Genomic DNA, 15,155 nt, shown 5'->3' with positions numbered 1-15,155 from the left:
CTGCAAACCTCTCGTCAACGTCCGACCGCTGATTCGGAGGATACGTGAACCTGTGTTGCTATTTGCAGTGAGAGCATCCGGGTAAATTCTCCTGATATGACTATAAAAGAAATCATCCATGACGATCTTAGACATCTTTAGGATAGAGGAACCTGCGTATGTGACTTGTTCAAATGCAAAGTTTTCTGCAAAAATTGAAATAAGACCACGTACGGACCGATCGCCGTAAATTGCCTAAGGTTAAGTTTTTGCATATATTTTACTACTTCGTTCTCGCAAACGCTAATGACAATCTCGTTGTGCTAGTGAAGATTTTAAATCGCCTTTCTGTAGATCGAGTTCATAAAGAGCTTTGGGAGGTTTTTTTTAAAAGGTGCTGGTAGCCTGCTTGCGCAGGTTGTGATTAAAGTCGGTAAATTCTCTTAGAAAGGCTCAATGGGAGAACTGAAGGACGCGATAAAACTTCTTTAGATTTAACACTAGCTGTAGGTACAACTTTGGGTTTCGGAAATGAATAATGTAATTACGTTTGGGAAATAGGGTTTAAAGAAGCTTACGTTCAGATTCTTTCTCGGGTAGGTAGAACTATTTACTAGCGCCTTTTGATACGACGAAAGCCATTCGGAAGAAACCCCTTGTTTTTTCGGAGCCAAATGAAAGTCTGCATGCGAGTCGTGTAGTTCCTCTGGATAGTCTAGGTCTACCTCCAAGATGTAACTAGCGAATGAGTCGTCTGAAACCCGAGCGAGCTGAAAGGCATTGATTTCTTCGCGATTGAGCCATCGGAAATTGCCGTACGGAAGCGGTTGTCTCATCGTTGACGCGTAAAGACCGTTCACATCGAGGTTGAACATTTGAGAAGCTTCTTTGTTAGGATCGAACGAGTCGCTGGTTGGAACGTTAGCTCTCGCATGTCGAACTGCACATTGCATGATTCCTCCTCGTAAACCCGATTCGATAAAAAGATGTGCGTCGACGTCGTTGAGCAATTCAAGTTTGACCTTTGTTTGCTTAATGCGCACAGGCCAAGCTGAGGCCAGGAAGCGACACGAAACGCAGGGGATCGATCTCGTAGGTTTCCAGGGTCCATTTCCTAAAATTTTGCATTACGTCGGATAGAAGTAAGCAGTCGAGTTTCAAATAGCAGTCACTGTACTCTCCCACGTTTTTGAACTTGAACGTGTCAAAAACGACCTGGGCATGGTGATAATCCTTCTCAGAAATGTGAGCGTCGTTAAGCTTGTTGTAAAACGACTCACGTGGTGGCAACTCGGGCTCATCGTAGACGCTGAAGTCGGTTATGTAATCGTGGGGAAACACACCCTTACGTGCCAGCAACTCAATATGTTGAGGAAACGCTTCACGAAGGCAGCGAAAGTTTTCCAAGCCTTTGGAATGGAGGCCCTGCACAAGTGCGTTCAAGCTCGCGGGGAGGAAAGCTAGACTGCCGAGAAACCGTAGGTTACCCACGTCGAGTCGCTTAAACTGTTGACAGCTACTGGCGAGAACCTTGATATCTTTCGACTCGAATAAATGTAGTTTCGGTAAAATGAAGGCAAGGTCGTGCGAGTGGTTGTGTGCAACCAGGGGAATGACTTTTTTGTTATTCCTGTCGTTTAAATTACAGCCTTGGCACAGCCTGTAAGGTCCGGTAAAATTATCGTTGTCCTTTCTTTTACGTCTGTCGAACGACTCGCCACATACATCACAGTGACTGTCGGAGTTCTGTGTCTTTTTGACCGTCGTGAGATCGCTCCTAATCCACTCGGGGATGAGTTTGGACATTTGATTGAGAATGGAAATGAACTGCTCGACACAATCCTCGCCTCGATACAAGAAATGTTCCATGATTCGTGAGTCTGTAGAACGAATCACTAGAATACAAAACGAGCTGGGTGCGTGACTCTCGTAAACGTGACCCGTGTTTTCCGGTTTCAAGATGGCCTCAAAGTCGTAGACGCAGAAGTATGAGAAAGGCTCCATGAGGTGTGTGTTACGGAAATAAAGCGCGTCCCCTTTTTTAGGAGACACCGTTCGGACTCGCTTTTTTTCTTTACACAAGGCGAAATGACTGGTTAGAGAAGTCCGAAAACGAAAACCCATCATGCATCTTTTACAACGGAGTCGGTAGCTTGCCCTGTTTTCGAAAAGCCCGGCGAAGTTGGTAATGGGGACAAAGTGGTCGTCAATCAAAAGCAAATCTACATGCTTTTCCAACTCGTGATCGTTGATTTTGAGAGGATAGACAAACTTCTTTTCCTGTTCGTAACCGTACACGTTGATGGACACGTGATTTTTTCTTTCGAAAAACTCTACGTCTTCTGGAAGCGTCACTGGATAGTTTATAGGAAACGAGTATGTGCTCAGATGGTCCCTGTATGAGGAAGTTCTCGTTTTATGTTGAGTGTGATGCAACCCCGCAAGCAAGGAAAAGGTGAAGAACATTTTTCTTTCGGAGTTCTTATTGCGTTCGTTCACTTTCAAAATACACTGTTTTTCTGCCAGTTCCTTCTGCAAAGTGAAACTTTGACATCCGACCGTCTGGGGAATGAAACGTCCAACTGTGATGCTACATTGTTGGATGGCGATGAGCGCGAAACCCGACCCATGTTCCTGATACTGCTCTAGACGGGCGTTTATCTCGCCGCAGGCAAGCTGCCCTTACAAAAATGAACAATGAGTTTCAATTGAGCTTCTAATGTGTTTTTATAGAGTCAAATGAAACTCATAAGAAACTCATCGTTAAATGAGTTTTATCATTACCCACTCCATATCTATTCTTTTGAATTTACTCATTACAAATTCAAGTGAGGTTTATCGTTACCCAATCAATATCAATTCTTTTGAGTTTACTCATTACAAATTCAAGTGAGGTTTATCGTTACCCAATCAATATCAATTCTTTTGTGTTTACTCATTACACATTGAAATGGGTGTTATCAAAAAAAAAATCAATTAATCTACTCCCTACTGCATTGCACCCGAAGCAAATAGCGCGTCGGTGCTAGTTCTGATATACAGATTTATTTCCTGTGCTTAAAATAATAACTGTATTCACCCTCTTTTACTTTTAAAGGCTTATTCAAACAATGTATGTCTTCAACGCGCCACAGTTTAGCGAAACCACGATTTCGCGAAATCGGCCTGTTCACACGTGGAGTTTGACGCGCGAAACCTGTGACGTATTGACTCACGAGAATTTCGCCAAACCTTGTCTGCACCGGGAATATTAAGCGTCTCGCATCAAAATGATATGAAGTACGCACAGTGTGAAGAGACAGCCTGTTTTATTAATGCCACTCAATGAATTTCGTCAGATTCAGCTGAACGGGTTTACTAGTCCTGCCAAATCCGGGAAAAACCGCGAGATGATCTCGAAGCATTTCGGACATTTTTGCACCGCTAATAAAGAACGTTATACCCAGTCATCATGTTTATATACAGTGCTTGCACCCGCCGCGACTGTTGACGAATCTGCACCGCGGCCCCAATCCGTACTGTAGGCGCCGTTCACTCACCTGCAACCGGGTAGGACCAAGACTCGTCGCCCGTATGCACCGCTTCGCCGCTTGTCGCATAGGGGCTTGTCGCTCGACATGTTTGTTTTGTTTTCTTTCGGCTTCGGCTCGGATACGGAATCGGCCAAAAATCAGACTCCTCCAAAAGCTCGCTCCTCCTCGAAGGTCAGACGTCATAGCGAAGTCGAGCGGCCATTGGCAGCGTCCGCGTTTTTCCTTCGGGAGATTGACGGGCGTCGGTGAGGTTTCAGCGAAAAATTGCTCCAGAAGCGAGAAACACTCGCCACTTTTTTCGAAGGCGCGCCACTTTTTCGGTTGCGTTCAGACGGGGAATCTGTTTCCCGAAATCTAGTTTCGCGACACAAGATTCGCCAAGAAGATGCATCATGTGAACAGATCTATTTACGGCGCCCCTCTATCGCGATTTGGTCAGTTTCGGTTTCAGTATTGTAACTTTTACTGGTTTCGGTTTCATATTTTAAGGATCGCGTCTTCGACGCCCCATCGGTAGCGACACCAGTTCTTTGTTTTTTTTTGCTTTTTCCGGCATGGTTTCGCCAGTTTCGCCCAGTTTCGCCAGTTTTGCGACCGTTGGGTGTGTCGCGGGATGGAAATGCCTTTGGACATGGAAATGTGCTAATTTAATCAAGTTTATCTATCTGTGAAGTTTTCTCTTGTGATGATTATGTTCAAGAAGAGCGCGGAAGGCCGACGACGCGACAGAACGAGCAACTCAACGCAGATGGTAAGCATACTTCTTTGTTTGCATTGTACGCGTTGAACGAGAAGTGAACATTATGGAGTTTTAGAATAATCTCGTGGCTGCTGTGCATGCGCAGACCCAAAACAAGCTTCGGACTCGAGCTTCGGGGTCCGTTATTTCTCGATAATAGCGTGGGTACCGCAAAAGGCGGCGCCCACGACATCTCTGTTGATCGCGTCTTCGACGCCGTCGCCCGCTCGGGAACTGCGTGAGTCGCACTCGGCGACCGCGGTCGGTATGGTCGAAGCGTACTGAAAACGCCACGGATCGCTGGATTCACAGCTCAAAGCTATCGAGGCGCAAAGCTATCGAGGCGCGTGTACTTACGATCGCGGCAGACATGTAAGCATGCCTGGGTAGTGGATCGTCTGGGCTTCGTAAGTACAACAGAGCAGCTTGGCAGCGACAAAAACAAAACATGCGGCCATTGAGTGTAAAAAAAATTATAAAAACGTTACTCTGGACAAAAAGCTTGTTTAATTTTCAAGATAAAACGTTCTAACTTTCAAATAAAAGCTGTCGCGACATCTTGGTGGCGTTTTAAGCGCGAGATGCTTGCGTTTGGGGGGGTCCCCTTCAGAGAAACGCTATTCTAAAACTCTTCGCCGCAATCCTCGCTATTTTGCCGTCCGCAACGCGCGGTAAAGTGGCACCCGATATTCTAAAACTCCTTATTTTCTCGTTAAGCTACAATGTTCTTTTTTTTTCTTTTTTTTTAACTAGTTGGGTTTGCTTTATCTGTCCTAATGTTTGGATCTATTTGTAGCGTAAAAGTTGCCACTCATTCTGTGTATGGTCCGAGAAAGTGTAGCTCATGTCAACAGAGCACGTATTGAATTCCTAATGCTACTTTCAGTCCGTTGCTTTAGGAAATGTCCTATTGGTCTAGCAGTGTACTGATGTCTTTAAACTATAAATTGATTGCATTGATAATACTTCATTACATTTCCGAAGTTAGACTTCCTTGGAATTCGGTTCATGCAGAGACAATATTCCTTTTCAGTCAAAATGGTTGAATAGGATATCCATCTTTTGTTTTGAAGTTATGGAAGTGGACTAAATTGTACTGTTAGGACAAACTTCGGTCCCCTGGCTTTCTAGAATTGAACTGGGCTTACATCTGTCGGTTAGAACTTTTGATAAAGCAGTTCTTCCTTTCGCTTCTTTTTTTTTTTCTCTTTAATTTTGCAATTGTGATGTGATCAAGCCGAGGGCCGCAGTTATTCCCAAATGAAGCAGCAGCAGTGTCTTCCCAGCTTGCGTCACTTCGATTAATTTCAAGGCATGCCACGAAATGAATGCCCCTGTCCATACATTGTTGGAATTGGGACTGACTTCAAAATGCAGTTCGACACAGTGTTTAAGCGGTATAAGACGTGTGTTGAATGACCTATGCAATTGTCACAGGTTCGTAATTGGTCAACCCGAAACGCTTGTCTTCCTCTTCCTATTGGTTTGAAGCTCGGCCGGCATTATACTCTGTTTCATACTTAGCGTGCAACGCTGTCAAAGCTACTGGCGCGAGTGCGTGGCTTCATCTACGGTTTTGCTTGCGCGAGAAGGCGTTCAAATGATCAACAAGATCAAGCCCCACGGTCGCGCCAGTAGCTTTGACAGCGTTGCACCTTAAGTATGAAAAGGAGTATAGCCTCATCCGAGCTCAAGCCTTTGACGCTCAGGTAAACATGTGCGAGGATTGTAATTGACCCTCCCCCCAAACCACCCTTAAACAGACCAAAATGACAAAAAAGACAAAATTTGTGACAGCGGTGTTCCAGAGAAACTGCAGACGTTTAATTACCCTGCCTGAAACTTTGCAAACATTTCAGTGTGGTTGCAGCTGTGTGGGCGAGGTAAATCCAATATGAAAACTGGACCCTGAAGCGACGCCTTCAGGATGCCGAAAATAATTATGGTAAGTTAGAAATTAACCCACTAGTATACTTCCTAAATGTTTGGGCCGGGTGTCGATTAAAAATTTTTAACCCAGTTAATTTGTCACAAATTTTCAGGCATAATATCTTGAAAAGAATGGAACTGCAGATGTTCCAAACTGGCTGAGGTAAATCAGCCTTGCGGTGCACCAAGGTTTACACTGAACATACTTTTGTGTATTGTCCACGAGATGTAGCTCTTGCATTGAAGTTTTTTGTTGTACTTTCTTCAATGTTTGAACTTTCAGCGTGCCAGCTGGGTAGTGTGTAAATGTTTTTTTTATAGCGCAAGCAATATCTTAATCCTGGTGGCAGAAAGTTTCGGCTAGCAGTTGACATGGTTGGACAAGTGCATGCTTGCTTTCTCTGAAGCGGCCAATGAAGCGAAATAACAGCATGTGCGGATTGTCCATGCATTTAATTTTTTGTCTGTTGTTTGTTTCAGACTACATGTGCTCCCAGTACAAGGGGGTGGCCCTCCAGGCGCTGCCGACCAGCATGTCATCTCTGCTGTGCTGTTGAGGGAAATTTAAAGGGTAAATATTGCAGCTGCAGTTTTTTCTATTCTGTCCCTGCTACACTTCCTGCGAATTTCTGTGCATACTTGGTCTTTTTGTTTTCATAGTACTGTAAACGTTTGTTATAGTCCGTTGCAACTATAGAATAGCACAAGCCCCTGCCACAATTCCCTTTGCTCGCCATGATTGGCGGTGTCCTCTCGGCTCTCCTCCTCTCTAGTGTTTGCTTATTAAAAAGAGTGAGGGGCTTTGTGGGAGGGCCTTCTGCTATTCTAGAGTGGCAACAGAGTATAATGACCTCAGTTAATTTAACCATTTCGAAGAGTCCTAGCGGGCACCCATGCATTTTTATGGGAAGGACTCTGCATCATATTTTGAACCGAGAAAATGACCCCACAAACGGGAAAGCACGGGCTTTCTGCTACAAAATTAACCGAACCAAACTTTGTTTTCAAGATCAGACCGGAAAAAGTTGACTCCTGTCTTAAACGGCGAGTAACAGAAATCCTGTGCTAGTCTCGCCACGTTGGGAAGCTAATGCTATGACCCCCATCTTGATTACTTTAATGCTTGTTATGGCAGTTTGCACATCTGGTATTTTCACTGTTCTTTGGCCAAAAGTGAGTGGCAGGTCACCATAGGTTTCCAGAAGAAAGTGGTCACATATGCAGAAATTTCTAGCAAGTTCGTAGCGCAGTGGCACTTCGTCGCAATCGAGGAAAAGCTACGGTATTGTTGGTGCAAAACATTAAGCCTCACGACTAGCAGCAACTTAATCATGGATATACTGCACCGTACGGCGTTTATTTGAGCTCTACTCCACACAAAATATTACAGGGGCACTTAGGTATCCCTTTGTGAATTGGATGCGAAAGCATTTCCATTCCTAACGACACTTCCTTTTTTTCCCTCTATTGTTAGGAATGGCAATGCTTTCGCATTCAATCCACGTAGGTATAACTAAGTGCCCCTTTAATATTTGTATTACGTTACATCATACGGCGTCACACATCATGGTACGTCATGTCGTCACGTGAAGTGTGGTGTCATCGAGCCGAGGACATATTTTTATGACCATCTTTCGGGCACATCAACGCCGCTGCCGTCAAACATGATGAAAAAACAGCCTCAGATAAACAGGGACAAAGAACGGGTAAAGACATGCCATCTTTTGCTGTAATGGGACAAGCTTTTTTTGAGGGGAGAGTAATGTCGCATTCCGAAGCGGCTGAGATAGCACAGCAGCTAGCATGCCCGGCTCTCACACAGCAGCACCGGGTTCAAATCTCGGCCGCGAAAGCACATTTTATTCTCTCTTATATTCCTCTGTTAACGTTTGGTACAACTCGGATTTTCCGCTCCATGGACATATAATGCTTTGGCATTAAAAAGGCACATCCAGTCAGGAATGTGCCTTTTCGTGTGGTAGGGTCGCACAGCTGCTCACCACTTTGAAAATCACTACTGAAGTACGAGGGGGCGCTAGTGATCACCAAATCAGGTTCACGCCATTCATAGGTGAAGGATCCTTTTGGGTGCGCTGAAGATTTCTGTGGCATTTGCTTTCGTTGATTCATTGGCGTATCTCGCCGTTGATCGCAGTCCTGCACCTTGTTAGCTCTAACGGGCAGGATGGACAGCTCGGCAGACTCGTCGGCTGAATCCTCCGTGTGTAGTTTAGCGTTGCCCTTATACTGCTTCAAGTAGGGATGCATGTGAACAGTGCGCAAAACACATGCCTCTTGCCCACGCTTCTATATTCATTGCTGGTCGCGGCGAAATAGCCAAGTGATGTGCGGCCATGTTTGCCCTAAAAAGTTTGTGAAACACTTTGGATAATGTCGTAATAGTTCGTTGTAAGTCACACAAAAGTTGCGACAAATTTTGTTTTGTTAATACGGATTTCTTCTCGGGTTTTGTCATACGCAATTTTTTATCGTAAGTTTGCTTTTTGAACTCGGCCTCTGATGTCTCGATCCTCCCAATAATTGAAACTTAGTGTGGCGGATCCAGACCTTTGTTTTGGGGTGGGCGGAAAATTTTTAAGGATACTATTCTCCCATTCTTTCTTGTGCAAGGGGGGTCCACTCATGTCCAATTGCCCTCCGAGAAGGGGGGAGGGAGGGGTGTCCCCCCCCCCCCCCCCCTGGATCCACCACGGTTGTGAAACCTGCAGTTGACACTCACCCATTCGGAGCATGGCTTTATGATCCGCATAGAACCCTATTACAGTTTCCTTCCTGTCCGTTGTGATTAAAAAGACTTGTTCAAGATAGTAAACAAACAAAAAAAGTAAATAAAAATATACAGGGACAACAATTGAACATAAAACACTGGCGCCAGTGTTTACCACCACTTATTGTCCATGTGTTTTTTGCAGCGCTTGTCTACGATCATGGATCAGTTGGCCCAAATTGCCATGTTAATTCTGCGAGATGCTTATAAGTCTCAACTTCTTTATGTTCAAATTTGGTAAACTTCATAAGCGATAACATCTGCTCGCTTATCTTTGGTAGACCTTTTCAAAAGCCGAAATAAAAGAGTGCAATGCGGCGGCAAAATCAGTGAGCGATTGATTCTCGCAGACTCGGGGGCAAAATATACTTTTGCATTATGAAGCCCCTGACAATGTTATTAGTGCCACTCATCAAACTATCAAGGTAGTTTGTAAATTACGTGCCTGGGTGAGCAAAAATGTAGGAATTTTGAATGTGACTTTCCGCATTTAGGGCTGGTTCACACATACAGTGCAGCGCTAACTCAGTCCTGTTAAGGCAACGAGTCACTGCTACTTCCATGGCTTGTATCGTGTGTTCTGAGGGTCCTCCTTTCATAAAGGACTGATGTCCCGGTTTGTAATACTGATTCAGCGCTGAGGTAGTGCTGCGCTGTGAACAGGATGCCTTGCGCGGACATTGAAGTTTAGATAAGCAGATCAACGTGTAACTGTGCATCTTTTTTCTTTATAGGTTACCAGTACAAGGTCTCCCATGGACATGAAGGCAGTACAAGGTCTCCCATGGACACGAAGGCAGTACAAGGTCCCCCATGGACACGAAGGCAGTGTACCGTATACTCGAATTTTGCATTTTTAATAAACCAGTTATTACTCCTTCACACGGTTTTATGCAGGCGTTTTCCGAACACTGATGCGTATAAAGGCATACATAAAAGTGACACTTGCACTCACTTTCCCCTTCCCTCAAAACAACGGTTAGATCCGGACCACATGTCATGCAACCTATTGCCATCTTCCCTCTTAGAGCCATATATCTAGAAACCCACGCTAGGAGTATAATTTCTAATACATTTCATTTGAAAGTCTAGATACACTGCTTTGAGTCTCTGTTGAAAATCAAATGTTATTTTCTACTGTGTTGCAATTCAGGTTTTGATGGGCCATCTCATTAAGTATATTCCGACTCGTCGGAATATACCTAATGAGATGGCACGTCAAAACCTCAAGTACAACGTGGTAGAAAAAAACATTTGATTTTCAACAGACTCAAAGCAGTGTATCTAGACTTTCAAATGAAATCTATTAGAAATTCTTATGAAGTGGCACGGCTGAACCTCAATTGAAACGCGGTGGCCAATAGTTTTCGTAAACTCCTTAGGGACTCGTTACAAAAAATCAATTGTTTTTCAACACAGACTCAAAATGGTGTCAATAGACCTTCAAATTATATTCATATGAAATACATTAGAAACTTTATGCGGTAGCTTCGTCGAAACATCAATTGGAACGCGGTGGCCAATAGTTTTCGTAAACTCCTTACGGATTCGTTACAAAACTCATTTGCATTTCTATTGAGACTCTAAAAGACACAATGAGTAGACTCCATAAACTTTCAAAAGAAATTCATTAAATTTTTTTGTAAGGGTGCAGGGCGCTGGCGACGTTACCCTCGGCCAAGATCGTGTGAACAAAAGAGTGAAAGTAATGCACGCTAAAGTCAAATTCGCCTTCGGAGTTAAGTCGTGTCAGTTCTGCGGTTAACGTGATAAAAAAAACGCAGCGGCATTCCGTAATGTCTAAACACGTTGGACATTGCATATGAGTGATGACGGAACAGTGTAGAGGCGTCGTGAGCCTCGTCGTCGCGCTCGTGCAAATGCATATCATAGCGCATCGTAAAGTTTCGAAAAGCACAGAGGCCTTCACAAAATTGAATGCAATCTTAATAGGGAACATTGTGTACTAGAGCCAGATGAACTTGCAATGCCTCTGCGCTGAAATATTGTTGCCTCTCCCGTACGTTACACAAATGACAGGTTACCATTTCCGAGAAATAAAAGAAAAGACAGCTAAATGTCCAACTTCGAGAAGACAATAATGGGTGACCGTCCGTCGCCCTTGCTTTTCTGTAGAACTAATCCCGTCATGTGACGCATACTTTCAAGCTCTTCGTCACTGAGCTCTGAAAAGCGTTTAGGCAAAAATACCTTGACAATGTCGTCTGGCAGCTGGAGGGATACGAAGACGGACGGCCCGCAACGTGTGTCCAAATGTCCGCTGTCTAACACAGGCAGCTTGACATCAGACGGAACCAGATCCATCTTAAAAAGTTTGACGGCGATTTTAGGGAGTTAAGCTTGTCCACGACGTTCTCCATCATTGGGTCAGCGGTGGCGGCAGTGGGCTCCTGTAATAAAAATGTATGTTAAAACAAAATAAAAGCGTTTCAAATATTTTTTCCCCTCACCTCACGTGTAGTGGCACGCTCTGAAGAAACGGTGGGCGTCCGTCAGTTTTATAGCAACCTGTTTACGAAACGATTGGCACCACGAGACATGTCTGGACGTGACAGCCTCCACATTCGCGAATTTGACACCGTGCGTCGTATTCGGTTTCTGTTGTTTCCGCTCTTCGCTTTAAAGCAATCTGTTTACGATCTGACGAACGGCTGCGCGTGCCAAGTGGGAATTCGACACCAGGGTCGGCTGCTTCTGAGTTTATGTTTATGACAAGCCAGCGCGAGGAAGCTGGCGGGTCGTCTCATCGTTTATTTTTGTAGGAAAGTGGTAAATGTATCCGGCGTATATAGAAAGGTGTAGATACACTGCCTTTCACATTTGCGAACCGGCCGTCATGACAGTCGTTCTCAATAAATTCCAATTTGAGACGCCCGCGTCTATAACAATGGTTGGTTCTTCGAAATCAGGCAAAAGCACGTATGTTCGTAAATTGTTGCATTATAGAAAGGAAATGTTTGATAAGAAGTTGGACGTCATTTTCTACGTGTACGTTTACGAGCAACCGTTTTTTAAAGATCACCCGGACGTTTTGTTCACTAAGGATATTCCACGAAATTTGGATCCCGAAACAAACTCGCTAATTATTTTCGACGACTTTCTCTCGAATAGGACAAAACTGAAGGAGATATGCAAGTATTTCATCGGCGCTGCTCACCACTATAACGCCTCCGTCATTTTCATTACTCAGAACATGTTTCACCAAGATTCATACTTTCTTACAATCAGCTTAAATTCTACGGCTCTAACGATATTCCGATCGGTGAGGATAGTCGATCAACTCCAGGTACTATCTCGACAGCTCTTTGGAGGGAAGAGAGGGCATGTCCTTCCGCGTATATATATTCGGACGCGTGTAAAACACCATTCAGTTACATCCTGATCTACATGACACAAACTTACCCCGATAATTTCTGCGTGAGAACAAGGATCTTGCCGGACGAGGGACCAGAAGTCGTCTACGGCACTTCCTCATGAATCGTTTGAAGGGACATGCACGGTTTTTGCACCTCTTGTCCAAAGCTAAATCGTCTAGACAAAGTCCTTCTTCGTGACGTCAAAAAGGGACATCTAAACATCATTCGCGAAATTTGCTTAAACCTTTGCACAGGAAACGTTCCACTCACACCAATTATAAAAAGGAAGGTAAAGAGGTTTTCACCCCTCATTAGATCATTGGGAAACCGAAAGAAAGGTCACGAGAATATAAAAAGTGTATTGATACAGAAAGGAGGCTTTTTACCTTTGATCCTTCCGGCTCTCTTGGGTCTGTTATCAACGCTCGGAGGAAGAGCTATCGCCAAGGCCATCAGAGTGTGGAAATGAAGAAATACCATCTCATCCCTTACAAAGAAGAGCATATTCCTGATATTTTAAGACAAGACGGGAAAGCGGATGACGTCAAACTGAAAAAAATCATTCAGATGCTTCATAAAAGTTTACGTCCGTACAATCCGAATATTAACAACGTCATGCATCAGGAAACGATTCCCTTTACGAGAGAACAAATGTCGTAGACGAATGATGTCACGGAAGATTGCGACATCGATGCAGTCGTCAATATTTTGAGCAAATCCTATAGGGAGAAAGGTCAATCACTTCTAAATTTGTTAAAACCGGTGATTGCATGGGACCCACGCATGTTAGAGATTATAATTGACGAGAAGCCTCTCCATGAGTCAAATATCATTGATATGGTTTCTTATCTAATTTCGCGAGCAAAACAGATGCCAGTTCCCATTCATTGCGAACGTGTGGCGACGCTATTGGTCAGACAAAATCTGCCGACGAGCATCGTAAACTACGATCGCTTTAAAGGAAGAGTGGTCAAAGCAGGATCGACCAGTCGACCAGGATCCTCCTCTCCGTACATTTCGCCGAAGCGTTCCTCGGAGCAGCAAGAATCCTCATCATCGCCGCACTCACCTTCGACCTTCGCTGTTGCTGCTGCAGATGCCTGTGCTGATCCTGCTCCATGGACATCTAAACGAGTGCTCGATAAGGCATGGAACATATTTTAGACGAAGATTACTTCAACGACGAGCTAATTTCTTCCTCATTTTTTCCGCGTCGAAGAAAGAAGGTTCAGTGGCTCTTAGAGAGCATTTCGTCGGTGATTGCCTACACCCCCGATGGAAAGTTGGTTGTTCACGGAAAAAGGATCGAGGAATCCAACATAACCGATCTACTACGCTACGAACTCTACAATAGACAACCTTCCTGGGTGAGAGGTGCAGTTTCCGCCGTAATTAATAACTTCCTGGACCAGTCAGCCTTTCGCGCTCAGTCTTACCGGCGGAAGTCGAGATGCCGTCGTCAGAGAAGGAAAGCAAAGCGGTGTACTACAGAGAAGCCCATCCCGCATCATTCGCTGGAGTCAATAGACTTGCCAGACATGCGGGACGAAGAACGGCGGAAAAGTTTTTAGAGGGATCCGTCGCTTACACCTTGTTTAGGGAAACCAAACGCCCTCGTCTATACCGCAAAACACCGTCCCTGGGACTTCGAGACGTCTATCAGGCGGACCTTGTGTAAATCCAAAAAATTGCCAAATATAATGATGGAAAAAGATACATTTTGTTTGTGATCGATACGTTTTCTCTATTTCTCTCCACCGTTCCGATCGCTCGAAAGACGGGAGAAGAGGTCGTCAGAGCGCTTAAATCGTCTTTCGTAGGATGTAGAAAAGTAGGCTTATATGCACGGACCAAGGCCGTGAGTTTTACGGGAAATTAGTCGTGTCATATCTGAATAAGAAGGGAGTTAAATTGTATTCTGTGTTTTCAAAGCAAAAGGCTTCCATAGTAGAAAGCGTACAAAAAACCATTATGAGTCGGATCTATAAATACTTTGAGTATGCAAGAACGAAGCGGTTAATAGAGATCCTTCCCAAAATCGTAAAATCCTACAACCACAGCTACCATCCAACGCTGGGTGCTCGACCCATCGACGTCACCGAGGAGAATCAGACAGATTTCTTCATCTTTTCCCTCCTCCGTCGGGAGCACCCAAGAAACCGAAATTTCGGATCGGGGACCATGTCCGCATATCCAAAGAACGACACCTTCTTTTAAAAAAGTACAAACAGTCCTTCACAGATGAGGTATTTATCGTCGACAGAATCCGACCAGGTATTCCCACAACATATTACCTCGTCGACATGGTGAGAAAAGAGCTCGTTCTCGGTTCCTTCTATGAAGCTGAGTTGCAACGTGTTTCCAACCCCGAGAACAAGGCCTGGATCATCGAGAAGATTTTGAGAAAACGACGTGCGCCTGATCTCCAATACGTTATGAAATGGAGAGGCTATGATTCCTCTCACAACAGTTGGGTAGGGCAGGTGATTTTGAAAAATAAACAAAAAAAAAATATGTATACGATGTTGTTCTTCACACTGCAATGAGTCTTTTCAATAGACTCTGCAGATTTGTTTGAGACACACACACGTAGAGTGTTTTATTACTCTTTATTCAAAAAAGTCCAAGAGACGCAATGTTGCCTCGTGATCTAAATTTATCCCATACATCGAGGGTTTACCATCGAACACTCGTCTAATTTGATACACATTGAATGGACATCGACGAAGATACATTGACTCACTTATATTGCAAGTGTCTTCGCACTGTAGGTCATGTTTCCGCAAGTCACGAACGTCGGCCTCGTGAAG

The 15,155-nt window shown here is 44.3% G+C and overlaps 1 protein-coding gene across 1 annotated transcript; it reads right to left on the bottom strand.

Annotated features, from left to right (window-relative positions):
• Window positions 1–1,011: 1,011 nt before the first annotated feature.
• LOC120846091 lies at window positions 1,012–13,471 on the bottom strand. The gene is made up of 2 exons (XM_040217762.1): window positions 13,415–13,471; window positions 1,012–2,655 (listed from the first exon to the last, which is right to left on the bottom strand). The coding sequence occupies exons 1-2, from the start codon at window positions 13,469–13,471 to the stop codon at window positions 1,012–1,014; spliced, it is 1,701 nt and encodes a 566-aa protein (XP_040073696.1).
• Window positions 13,472–15,155: the final 1,684 nt, after the last annotated feature.

Source organism: Ixodes scapularis, unplaced genomic scaffold (assembly GCF_016920785.2).
Source record: "Ixodes scapularis isolate PalLabHiFi unplaced genomic scaffold, ASM1692078v2 PGA_scaffold7__128_contigs__length_106722199, whole genome shotgun sequence".
Classification (NCBI taxonomy): domain Eukaryota; kingdom Metazoa; phylum Arthropoda; class Arachnida; order Ixodida; family Ixodidae; genus Ixodes; species Ixodes scapularis.
This window is presented reverse-complemented; position numbering and strand designations above follow the sequence as displayed.

Coding starts and splice junctions, on each gene's coding strand:
- LOC120846091 (XM_040217762.1), bottom strand. CDS start 13,471: ATGTCCATGGAGCAGGATCAGCACAGGCATCTGCAGCAGCAACAGCGA. Junction 2,656..13,414: donor AGCAACAGCGAAGGTCGAAG/GTGAGTGCGGCG, acceptor TTGTAAGGGCAG/CTTGCCTGCGGCGAGATAAA.